Source organism: Giraffa tippelskirchi, chromosome 11, assembly GCF_054371585.1.
Source record: "Giraffa tippelskirchi isolate mGirTip1 chromosome 11, T2T-mGirTip1v1.2.pri, whole genome shotgun sequence".
NCBI classification, from domain to species: Eukaryota; Metazoa; Chordata; class Mammalia; order Artiodactyla; family Giraffidae; genus Giraffa; species Giraffa tippelskirchi.
Genome location: NC_137285.1, coordinates 78150415 through 78162738, shown reverse-complemented (window position 1 = coordinate 78162738; position 12324 = coordinate 78150415). Strand labels below are relative to the sequence as shown.

Genomic DNA, 12324 nt, shown 5'->3' with positions numbered 1-12324 from the left:
TGGGAGAGGACTCACGGGCAGACGGCTTCCCTCAGGTCTCGGGTGGAGCTCTGGGACCACAGCAGCAACGGGCCATCCCAGCCCCTGGGCTCAGCAGCGCCCTCATTCTCAGGCCGGCGGCTCTGCCCTGAGGGGAGCAGGAACGTCACCAACTGCCGCAGGCGGACCTCAAGCCCCTCCCACTGCTGGAGCCTGACCTGCCCCGGCCCCACCCCTTCCCCTACCCCAGCAGGACGAGAGCTCGTCTTCCCCTGGCTTCCAACGGGAGGCCCGGCCCTGGGCCCCGATTGGGCACTGCCCCAGCCCGGAGCCAATCACAGTGGCCAGGGAGGTGGAACGCACCGATTGGCCAGGGCCAGGTCATGTGACCATACTCCCCAGGAAACTCAAATATTACCAAGGTTCCCTAAGAAACCAATGAACAAAATTATCCAGTAAAGGCAAACCGTACTTTTTAATGAGGCCAATGTCACAGAAAAAAAAAAAAAAATGCTCCACAGTAAACTGCTCAAGGAAGCTACTAAATAAACTTTCAGAAAAGTTTAGTAGGTTTTTTTTTTTAAATAGGGTGACGGAGAGATATACCTTTCCCATCTATGTGAATTTAGGTTTAAACTAGATTTCCCTTGGCTGTTATATAAGACAAAAAAACCCACATCACCCTCTTTCACTCCCCCCCACCCCCAAAAAGTGTTTTAATCTATTGAATTTTTGTGTCCTCAGTTGTGTCTGATTCACGGCAACTCACGAACTCTACACAGCCAGGCTCTTCCGTCCATGGAATTCAGGGCAATTTTTTCTGTCCCAGTAAATGCCCACCCTGGGTGATCCAAAGGCAAGGGCTCAGAGGCTCCTGAGAGACTAACTAACTCCTTTCAGCTGAGCACAGAGCTGGCTCCTCACTGGGATGCCTGTGGCCTGGGGCTCCCAGAGGGGAGAGCAGCACTCGCCCCACCGTGTGGTCACTGCTGGAAGTGCAGGCTGCTCCTCACTCCCCCTTGACAGTGTCCCTGAGGGCAGAACAGTGTGAATCGAATCAAGGTGGAAATGCAAACTCCAATGCAACCAACCTTCCCACAAGGTCTCCAAAACCACTCAGGAACAGGGAATTGGAAACTGCAGGGGATGACATGAATGGAGATGGAGACTTGACACCTTACACCGAGTTCACTTCCAGTTATCCCTAGACAAACTTTCCATGAAAACTTGTCACAAATCTAGAAGAACAATGAGCAGAAACCGGACACGTGCTTTGAGTCTTCACACACAAAACTAAAAGGCAGTCCACAAAAAAAACCCAGAGAATACAGTGGACTTTGCAAAATCAAAGATATCTACTGTGGGAAAGACCTCATGACAAAAGCAAAAGACAGGTCATACATCGCGAGACGAATGAGTGGAAACACAAAGCTTATCAAGGATGTGTCTCCAAACAGACAAAGAACGCCAACACAACAAGCCTGTGAAAACTAGGGAAAGGTCTGAAGGGACACCAGACGGAGGAAGACACACACAGAGTATCCCGGATGATGTCCAGCACTGAGGGCCTGAAGAAACAACAGTCTAGTTGCACCCCCTCAGGCCTGTGTGACCGTGGATGAGGCCTCTGTTTCCCGGTGGCTCTGAGACATGGACAGGGAGGAAGGGGAAGAGAAGTCACTTGCATTTCTAATACTCACAGCAAAGTCTTCCAATGAGAAGGGAATTATCACCCCCACTGCCAATGCCATTCACTGAAGTGATACCCACGAGTCCATCTACCCCAGAAGGGAAGGATGGACCTGTTCTCACAAAACGGCGAGAGATGGAAGGAGGAAGATCAAGCCCACACCAATCACTGGAAAGAGAAGCTGTGCTCAGGGCTTGAAAGAATTCCTATTGGGAAAATCATGTCACAGCCCCACATGGCAATCCACAGCTTCCATGCTATTCCTCCCAAAATGCCAATGCATTTTCGCACCGAACAAAGAATTGCAAAGGGGGTACGGAAACAGAAAGGAGCCTACATTGTCAATACAATCCGACGAAAAAGCCCCGATACGGACATCCAAGGTTGTGTGAAAGGAAATTAGACGACCAAACTAGGATCCTCAGGAGAGTATCGGAGAAGGCAATGGCGACCCACTCCAGTACTCTTGCCTGGAAAATGTCCTGGACGGAGGAGCCTGGTAGGCTGCAGGCCATGGGGTCATGCAGAGTCAGACACGACTGAAGTGACATAGCCGCAGCAGCAGCAGCAGCAGCAGGACAGTATGCTATTGGGAATACAACAACACACACAGATCCAGATCGATGGAATAAAGTTGAGGGTCCAGAAACAAACCCCAGCATCCATGGTCAACTCATCTCTGACACAGACGGGGAGAATATCCAAATGGGAACAGGAAAGCCTCTTCAATCAATGTCCATGGGAAAACCAGACAGCTACATCTGAAGAACGCTATTGGTTTTGATCTCATACCACCTCAATATCGGGGAAAAACCTCACCCTAAAGACTGATGTCATGAGATAGCTAGAAAGAAGCGTAGGTCAAAGGCTCCTTAACATCAGAGTCTCCTTGCCATTTGCTGGGCGGAGGTCGAAATGGGTCTCTTCAAGTAAGGGAAAGAGGTAAACGAAGTACACCACTGGGTTTCCATCCAATGGAACCTCTTCACAACAGAGAAGCTAAGCATTCACAAATGCAAAAGATAGGAAACGGAACACGAGAGACTCCTTGCAAGTGGTGTATCTGAGAAGGGGTTCATATGGAAAGAGACGAAGAATGCACAGCACTCAGATTCCAAGAAACACCACCACCACCCTTGACCCTTCCCCCATGACCAACTCTGACCTAAAGCCTTTCTCTCCCTCTAACCTATCCCTAAAACATAACCCTCATCTAATCATATACATGTGCATCCCTAGCATCCATCCATCCATCCACACACGAGAGAGAAAGAGGAAGACACAGACGGAATTGAGAAAGGAAAAGAGAGGGACACAGCCAGAGAGAGACACGGAACCAAAGAGAGGAAAGGAGTCGATGGTCCAGACTTTTCCTCAATCTGTCTCGAAGGTAGAAGCAATGACAGCGCCCTTCCACCCCAGAAGGGGGAAAAGGACGGAAGGTTTGGAGAGGAAAAGACAAGAACGCAGGGAGCCAGTAGAAGCTCAGCCACCCGCAGAAGCCGAGCTGGGACACTTCAACAGAATCTCAATGGAAACAGAGGACCAGAAAGTTGGCTACTCTTTTCTATAAGAGAGGGAGACCTTCGAGTCTTCCTTTCGGTCCTCCAACTTGGATGCGGGGTCTCAAAACAGTCAGGAGGGGGAGTGCCTTTTCCTGGGTACCACGGCGCATCCAGGCCTCGTTCTGCCCCATTCTGTGCTGTGTCAGCCCTGGATGGAATCTTTCTTTCTGAAGTCTCAGCGCACGAGCTCCACGTGATATCGGCCCCAGGTGGAAAGGCATGGAGCTGCTCGTAGGCCGACAGGCCTAGGAAGCAGATGGGAGAATGACCCCCACTCTGCAGATGGAGAGACTGGGGAAACCCTGAGGGGCATATGGTTGTCAAGGGCCACACCACTTATGAGAAGAAGGAGCCTGGTCTGAGAGCAGCATGGTCCTCGGAGCTCAGGCCCTGGCTGAACCCAGGCCTCCCCAGGGCTGTGGGCTGGGCCGTGTGGGTGTCACTGTGCCTGCACATGGCCTAAGAGGGGTGATCGAGCAGTCAGAAACCCAGAGATTCCCTTGGGAAGTTTTGGGGAAGGGACCTCAGCACGAACCCCAGGAAATGATGTCACCTGCCGGCAACAGAACCCAACAGAACCCGCAATCCGGGTATCCAGGCCTCCAGAGCGGAGAGGAGCCCCCAGCCAGATCACTTGCTGCCAAGATGTTCTGCTGTTTGACCCTGCCCAGAGGCCGGGGCCTCAGGAGAGCTCACAGGCAGTGTGCGTGGGCACCCTGTCGACGTTGGCTCAGGACACCCCCGAGAGGCCTCTGGCCCTTTGCCCGGAGAAACAGAAAGGTAACACGGGGAGCCCCAGGCCGGGCCAGGCCACCTCTCCCATGCCACCCGGAAACACCGGGTCCTTTGCCTGTGTGTGGGGATGCGGGTTTCTCGGGCTGTGTCCCCCTCAAGGAAGCCCAGGCGGATGTGGGGTCAGAAGCCTGTGGACAAGTTGTGTCCACACCCCAGGGGAGAGCAGGCTGGGCGGGATGGGGAGAGTGTGGGCAGCGCCGGCCCGCCAGGCTGACCTCACACCCTCAGATGGGTCTCTTTCCTCCCGGGTGGGGATCTGAGCAGACACACGTCTCTGACCCTTCTGGGAAGAGAAGTTCGAGCAGGCAGAAGCAGCGGCTCCACTGGCCAGGCCCAGCTCGGAAAACTCCCAGCATGGCTGGCTGACGGTCACTGTCGTTGCAGAGCTTCCCACGTGATGAGGCCGAGGACGGGGACACCCCATCCAGCTCCCAGAGGGAGGGGTCGGAGCACCACCCGCCCGCCCGTGAGGCCCAGTGCAGGCTCCAGGTCAGCGTGCCCACGGAGGCATCAGCCCCACCGGGGGAGACGCGGAGGTGGGGAAGGCCTGCTGCCGAGACACCGCCCAGGATACAGCCGGCGGCCCAGTCTGAGGCTGCCACGGAGCTCAGCACACCCGGCTCCGACCCAGAGTCCAGAGAACCCCGGCCTCTGAGGCACCAGGAGGACCTGGAGCCCAGCACGCCAGAGCACAGAGGTGAGGACGCTGGGGCTGGTGCACGGGAGTGTGTGGGGAGGGGTGCTGAGCTACACAGGGACGAGTCCCCGAAAGCTGCTGCTGGGCCTGCAGCAAGCGCTGGCCTCACACCCCCCGCCCCCCATCTTGCACACTTCAGTCCCAAAAGACATCTGACGCTGGGTATTCTTTGGGAACCTCTTGGAAGGTTTCTGTCCCGGGGTACGCACATGCCAAGGCTGGCCTGTGGGCAAACTTTGCTTCTCCCCCAACTCTAGCACTGGCCTCCAACTGGAACCAGGCTCCACTTCCCAGACCTGTCCCTAAAGAGGTGGTGGCTCCAGGTGCAGGACCCAGGGATCCACCGAGGGCAGATGGAGAACCGAGACTTGCCCTCGCAGAGACACCAGGCCAGCTGGGTACTGGCCAGCACACCGGGCAGATCGGATCTCCGTGCCTGCAGGACCCCCAGCCCCAGGCACTGATGTCCCACCCCCTCAGCGAGAACCTCCACCTCCACGTGCACCTCTACCTGCTCGGGCTTTGGCAAGAGAACCCGAGGCAGAGGAGGAGTCACCGCCTCGGCAGGGAGAGCCTGCCCTGGCTCCCGCGCAACACCCAGATGCCCACGATCACTCACCCAGCCCTGCAGGGAGAAAGAGCCCCCGCTCTGGACAGAGACCCAGAGCCCTTGCCGGAAACACCACGTCCAGGGGAGCGGTCGGCTCTGCAGCCTCCATCCCTGTCTGCTCACCGTGGATGCCGGCAACTCGGTCTGCCCCCAGGGGACATGGAGTTCCTTTCCCCTGAACTGCTTTGCATTTGGTTTGTTTCCACCTTTCTGGTAATGTTTTATTTTTTGTATGGTTTCCTGTATTTTTGTTTTTTAAGTTGGGATTAGTAAACTTTTTCATCATTGTTGCAATCTGGGATCACTGTTGTGTAACTCTGGTGATACTGTGTTACCATCACCACTTTGTAGTTTCAGACCCGTTCGATCTTTATGCCGCACCCCCCAACAAAGCCTGGATTCAAGGCAAGCACGCCCTGTTCATCCCTCCCCCCGATCCTGAACACAATTTCATCTTTTCTTTCTGCATTCCTTCCTATATTCTTGGTGTCCCCAATCAATGACTCTCAGTGAAATGACTGAAGGAGTGTTTTTCGGACTCTCCACCTACTGTAAGACTCCATTGGAGAGTTCTCATTTTTATGTCATTTGAACTAGCCTTTGATAGCTGAAAGGATGGTGTACGTCCTTTCAAGATACCATGTGCCAAACGAAGCCCTTTTGGCAACTGCCATCATTATCTCCAGGCAGGCATTGCTGTTTGAAGGGTGACATCTCAGCCAGAAGGCAGAGGCTGAGCTCCTCTTGTTGCACCAGCTCCCAAAAGAAGCCAAGAAAGGGAGCTGGAACAACAAACCACCCCCATGCCCAGGAAAGCGTTCTTCATGACAGAAGGCTAGAAAATGACCCAACATCCTTGTGGCCCAGAACCACTCTAGAAAATCACTGTTCCATAAAAAAGAGAAACACATGGGAAGTTCCAAGGAGAGGCAATGCCCATGGCCAGTGTACTTGAGAGACGGCCTGACCGCTCCGGGGAAGACACGCACCGACGGAACCCCTTGGGAAACAGCAGTGATAGTCCTCACCGTCGTAAGGGTTTCCTCTGGGGACAACCTGCCCTGGGCACCACACGAGGGAGCAGACCGGCTTCTCTTCCTCTGCCCCCACACCATTCACTCATGAAGGCAGCTCAGGTGTTCTCATGCCCTGCCTGCCTGCCTGCCTGGCTCATCCGTGAGCTGTGACCACCTCCAGGGTAGGACTCCACCTTTTCCTCTCTGTGTACCGTGAATCTGCACACAGTGGGCTTTCAGAACCTTAGGAGACTTGAGCCATTCCCGCTCGAGCCAGAACCCTCCCCAGGAAGGAAAACAGCTGTGGAGTCATTTTGGCCCCAGCACTGGTTCCGAAAGCCTGGCGGCTCCTACAGCCTCTACGGTGTGAAGAGGGAGGTCCCTTTTGACAGAGCTTTCCGGCTCTCAGATCTAAGCTGTTGTTTCACTGTCAGCTGTGTCTTCCGTTGCAGCCAGGTGGGCCACGCTGCTCCAAAGGAGCTCACAAGCTGAGTTTCAAGGGAGGACAGGGATGGCTACAACGTGCTGCAAACTGAGTGAGGGTCCCCACAATCCTCAGCAAAGGTCTGTGGTGTGCAAGTGGGGAGTAGAGGGCCCCCAAGTTCCAAAGGAAGGGAGGTAGTCGGGAGCTAAAGCCCTTGGCTGCTGTGGTAGCAGCTGCAGATGGCAGCTCGTCCACAGTGCACTTCAAATGAGGTCATATGAACGGGACTCTGGAAATGGCTCCGAAATCAAGAGAAAGGGGTCAGGGTATGTGGGAATCCGGCGGGGGTGGGGGGTGGATGAAGGAAGGTGTCCCTCCTCTCTCCAGTGCAATTTGGTTTGGTGAGTCTCAAAGCTACCAGATGGCACTTCCCAAGTCAGGCCCCCGCAGGAATCAGGGTGGGCTGCCTGCCTCGGCCCCTGCCACAGGGACAAGCCACACCAGTGGCCTCCCTGAGCTCCAATGGCCGGATCTGGGGGGTCCTGTCTGGGTGCACACCTCCTTGCTGTGGCCAAGTTCCCCCCTTCTCTGAGCACCAGCTTCATCCTCTCGAATGAGGACATCGATTGCTACCTTGGCACGTTACTCTCTTCATCCTCTGAAGGCTCATTAGGCTTATCCTACAATTACTAGCTGGCCCGAAGAGATATCTCCTGAATCCAGATTAACCTGGAGTCTCCCAGGCTCATCTGGCATGTCTTCCCTGAAGTCTGCCAAAACCCACACCCTTGCATTTCCAGGGACTCCCCTTAGCCAGCTGGGCAGAAAACCCAGCATGCTTCAAACAAGCTGACAGACAAGTGGGAGAGGACTCACGGGCAGACGGCTTCCCTCAGGTCTCGGGTGGAGCTCTGGGACCACAGCAGCAACGGGCCATCCCAGCCCCTGGGCTCAGCAGCGCCCTCATTCTCAGGCCGGCGGCTCTGCCCTGAGGGGAGCAGGAACGTCACCAACTGCCGCAGGCGGACCTCAAGCCCCTCCCACTGCTGGAGCCTGACCTGCCCCGGCCCCACCCCTTCCCCTACCCCAGCAGGACGAGAGCTCGTCTTCCCCTGGCTTCCAACGGGAGGCCCGGCCCTGGGCCCCGATTGGGCACTGCCCCAGCCCGGAGCCAATCACAGTGGCCAGGGAGGTGGAACGCACCGATTGGCCAGGGCCAGGTCATGTGACCATACTCCCCAGGAAACTCAAATATTACCAAGGTTCCCTAAGAAACCAATGAACAAAATTATCCAGTAAAGGCAAACCGTACTTTTTAATGAGGCCAATGTCACAGAAAAAAAAAAAAATGCTCCACAGTAAACTGCTCAAGGAAGCTACTAAATAAACTTTCAGAAAAGTTTAGTAGGTTTTTTTTTTTAAATAGGGTGACGGAGAGATATACCTTTCCCATCTATGTGAATTTAGGTTTAAACTAGATTTCCCTTGGCTGTTATATAAGACAAAAAAACCCACATCACCCTCTTTCACTCCCCCCCACCCCCAAAAAGTGTTTTAATCTATTGAATTTTTGTGTCCTCAGTTGTGTCTGATTCACGGCAACTCACGAACTCTACACAGCCAGGCTCTTCCGTCCATGGAATTCAGGGCAATTTTTTCTGTCCCAGTAAATGCCCACCCTGGGTGATCCAAAGGCAAGGGCTCAGAGGCTCCTGAGAGACTAACTAACTCCTTTCAGCTGAGCACAGAGCTGGCTCCTCACTGGGATGCCTGTGGCCTGGGGCTCCCAGAGGGGAGAGCAGCACTCGCCCCACCGTGTGGTCACTGCTGGAAGTGCAGGCTGCTCCTCACTCCCCCTTGACAGTGTCCCTGAGGGCAGAACAGTGTGAATCGAATCAAGGTGGAAATGCAAACTCCAATGCAACCAACCTTCCCACAAGGTCTCCAAAACCACTCAGGAACAGGGAATTGGAAACTGCAGGGGATGACATGAATGGAGATGGAGACTTGACACCTTACACCGAGTTCACTTCCAGTTATCCCTAGACAAACTTTCCATGAAAACTTGTCACAAATCTAGAAGAACAATGAGCAGAAACCGGACACGTGCTTTGAGTCTTCACACACAAAACTAAAAGGCAGTCCACAAAAAAAACCCAGAGAATACAGTGGACTTTGCAAAATCAAAGATATCTACTGTGGGAAAGACCTCATGACAAAAGCAAAAGACAGGTCATACATCGCGAGACGAATGAGTGGAAACACAAAGCTTATCAAGGATGTGTCTCCAAACAGACAAAGAACGCCAACACAACAAGCCTGTGAAAACTAGGGAAAGGTCTGAAGGGACACCAGACGGAGGAAGACACACACAGAGTATCCCGGATGATGTCCAGCACTGAGGGCCTGAAGAAACAACAGTCTAGTTGCACCCCCTCAGGCCTGTGTGACCGTGGATGAGGCCTCTGTTTCCCGGTGGCTCTGAGACATGGACAGGGAGGAAGGGGAAGAGAAGTCACTTGCATTTCTAATACTCACAGCAAAGTCTTCCAATGAGAAGGGAATTATCACCCCCACTGACAATGCCATTCACTGAAGTGATACCCACGAGTCCATCTACCCCAGAAGGGAAGGATGGACCTGTTCTCACAAAACGGCGAGAGATGGAAGGAGGAAGATCAAGCCCACACCAATCACTGGAAAGAGAAGCTGTGCTCAGGGCTTGAAAGAATTCCTATTGGGAAAATCATGTCACAGCCCCACATGGCAATCCACAGCTTCCATGCTATTCCTCCCAAAATGCCAATGCATTTTCGCACCGAACAAAGAATTGCAAAGGGGGTACGGAAACAGAAAGGAGCCTACATTGTCAATACAATCCGACGAAAAAGCCCCGATACGGACATCCAAGGTTGTGTGAAAGGAAATTAGACGACCAAACTAGGATCCTCAGGAGAGTATCGGAGAAGGCAATGGCGACCCACTCCAGTACTCTTGCCTGGAAAATGTCCTGGACGGAGGAGCCTGGTAGGCTGCAGGCCATGGGGTCATGCAGAGTCAGACACGACTGAAGTGACTTAGCCGCAGCAGCAGCAGCAGCAGGACAGTATGCTATTGGGAATACAACAACACACACAGATCCAGATCGATGGAATAAAGTTGAGGGTCCAGAAACAAACCCCAGCATCCATGGTCAACTCATCTCTGACACAGACGGGGAGAATATCCAAATGGGAACAGGAAAGCCTCTTCAATCAATGTCCATGGGAAAACCAGACAGCTACATCTGAAGAACGCTATTGGTTTTGATCTCATACCACCTCAATATCGGGGAAAAACCTCACCCTAAAGACTGATGTCATGAGATAGCTAGAAAGAAGCGTAGGTCAAAGGCTCCTTAACATCAGAGTCTCCTTGCCATTTGCTGGGCGGAGGTCGAAATGGGTCTCTTCAAGTAAGGGAAAGAGGTAAACGAAGTACACCACTGGGTTTCCATCCAATGGAACCTCTTCACAACAGAGAAGCTAAGCATTCACAAATGCAAAAGATAGGAAACGGAACACGAGAGACTCCTTGCAAGTGGTGTATCTGAGAAGGGGTTCATATGGAAAGAGACGAAGAATGCACAGCACTCAGATTCCAAGAAACACCACCACCACCCTTGACCCTTCCCCCATGACCAACTCTGACCTAAAGCCTTTCTCTCCCTCTAACCTATCCCTAAAACATAACCCTCATCTAATCATATACATGTGCATCCCTAGCATCCATCCATCCATCCACACACGAGAGAGAAAGAGGAAGACACAGACGGAATTGAGAAAGGAAAAGAGAGGGACACAGCCAGAGAGAGACACGGAACCAAAGAGAGGAAAGGAGTCGATGGTCCAGACTTTTCCTCAATCTGTCTCGAAGGTAGAAGCAATGACAGCGCCCTTCCACCCCAGAAGGGGGAAAAGGACGGAAGGTTTGGAGAGGAAAAGACAAGAACGCAGGGAGCCAGTAGAAGCTCAGCCACCCGCAGAAGCCGAGCTGGGACACTTCAACAGAATCTCAATGGAAACAGAGGACCAGAAAGTTGGCTACTCTTTTCTATAAGAGAGGGAGACCTTCGAGTCTTCCTTTCGGTCCTCCAACTTGGATGCGGGGTCTCAAAACAGTCAGGAGGGGGAGTGCCTTTTCCTGGGTACCACGGCGCATCCAGGCCTCGTTCTGCCCCATTCTGTGCTGTGTCAGCCCTGGATGGAATCTTTCTTTCTGAAGTCTCAGCGCACGAGCTCCACGTGATATCGGCCCCAGGTGGAAAGGCATGGAGCTGCTCGTAGGCCGACAGGCCTAGGAAGCAGATGGGAGAATGACCCCCACTCTGCAGATGGAGAGACTGGGGAAACCCTGAGGGGCATATGGTTGTCAAGGGCCACACCACTTATGAGAAGAAGGAGCCTGGTCTGAGAGCAGCATGGTCCTCGGAGCTCAGGCCCTGGCTGAACCCAGGCCTCCCCAGGGCTGTGGGCTGGGCCGTGTGGGTGTCACTGTGCCTGCACATGGCCTAAGGGGGGTGATCGAGCAGTCAGAAACCCAGAGATTCCCTTGGGAAGTTTTGGGGAAGGGACCTCAGCACGAACCCCAGGAAATGATGTCACCTGCCGGCAACAGAACCCAACAGAACCCGCAATCCGGGTATCCAGGCCTCCAGAGCGGAGAGGAGCCCCCAGCCAGATCACTTGCTGCCAAGATGTTCTGCTGTTTGCCCCTGCCCAGAGGCCGGGGCCTCAGGAGAGCTCACAGGCAGTGTGCGTGGGCACCCTGTCGACGTTGGCTCAGGACACCCCCGAGAGGCCTCTGGCCCTTTGCCCGGAGAAACAGAAAGGTAACACGGGGAGCCCCAGGCCGGGCCAGGCCACCTCTCCCATGCCACCCGGAAACACCGGGTCCTTTGCCTGTGTGTGGGGATGCGGGTTTCTCGGGCTGTGTCCCCCTCAAGGGAGCCCAGGCGGATGTGGGGTCAGAAGCCTGTGGACAAGTTGTGTCCACACCCCAGGGGAGAGCAGGCTGGGCGGGATGGGGAGAGTGTGGGCAGCGCCGGCCACCCAGGCTGACCTCACACCCTCAGATGGGTCTCTTTCCTCCCGGGTGGGGATCTGAGCAGACACACGTCTCTGACCCTTCTGGGAAGAGAAGTTCGAGCAGGCAGAAGCAGCGGCTCCACTGGCCAGGCCCAGCTCGGAAAACTCCCAGCATGGCTGGCTGACGGTCACTGTCGTTGCAGAGCTTCCCACGTGATGAGGCCGAGGACGGGGACACCCCATCCACCTCCCGGAGGGAGGGGTCGGAGCACCACCCGCCCGCCCGTGAGGCCCAGTGCAGGCTCCAGGTCAGCGTGCCCACGGAGGCATCAGCCCCACCGGGGGAGACGCGGAGGTGGGGAAGGCCTGCTGCCGAGACACCGCCCAGGATACAGCCGGCGGCCCAGTCTGAGGCTGCCACGGAGCTCAGCACACCCGGCTCCGACCCAGAGTCCAGAGAACCCCGGCCTCTGAGGCACCAG

General features: G+C 54.5%; 1 protein-coding gene and 1 long non-coding RNA gene across 2 annotated transcripts in view; one reads left to right on the top strand and one right to left on the bottom strand.

The window, feature by feature from the left end:
• The window catches only part of LOC145527776 (uncharacterized), a 681763-nt gene that overhangs the window by 460242 nt on the left and 209197 nt on the right, over positions 1 to 12324 (bottom strand). The window contains exons 28-29 of the long non-coding RNA XR_014069857.1: positions 7653 to 7764; positions 16 to 127 (exon numbers count right to left, since the gene is read on the bottom strand). This is a non-coding gene — a long non-coding RNA (uncharacterized LOC145527776). The remainder of the gene's footprint in view (positions 1 to 15; positions 128 to 7652; positions 7765 to 12324) is intronic.
• Positions 3845 to 7336, top strand: LOC145527733 (uncharacterized). Its single transcript, XM_081545799.1, has 3 exons — positions 3845 to 4014; positions 4414 to 4726; positions 4984 to 7336. Exons 1-3 carry the CDS (start codon positions 3880 to 3882, stop codon positions 5604 to 5606), a joined length of 1071 nt encoding a protein of 356 aa, XP_081401925.1. The 5' UTR covers positions 3845 to 3879; the 3' UTR covers positions 5607 to 7336.

Coding starts and splice junctions, on each gene's coding strand:
- LOC145527733 (XM_081545799.1), top strand. CDS start 3,880: ATGTTCTGCTGTTTGACCCTGCCCAGAGGCCGGGGCCTCAGGAGAGCT. Junction 4,015..4,413: donor TTGCCCGGAGAAACAGAAAG/GTAACACGGGGA, acceptor CTGTCGTTGCAG/AGCTTCCCACGTGATGAGGC. Junction 4,727..4,983: donor CAGCACGCCAGAGCACAGAG/GTGAGGACGCTG, acceptor CCCCAACTCTAG/CACTGGCCTCCAACTGGAAC.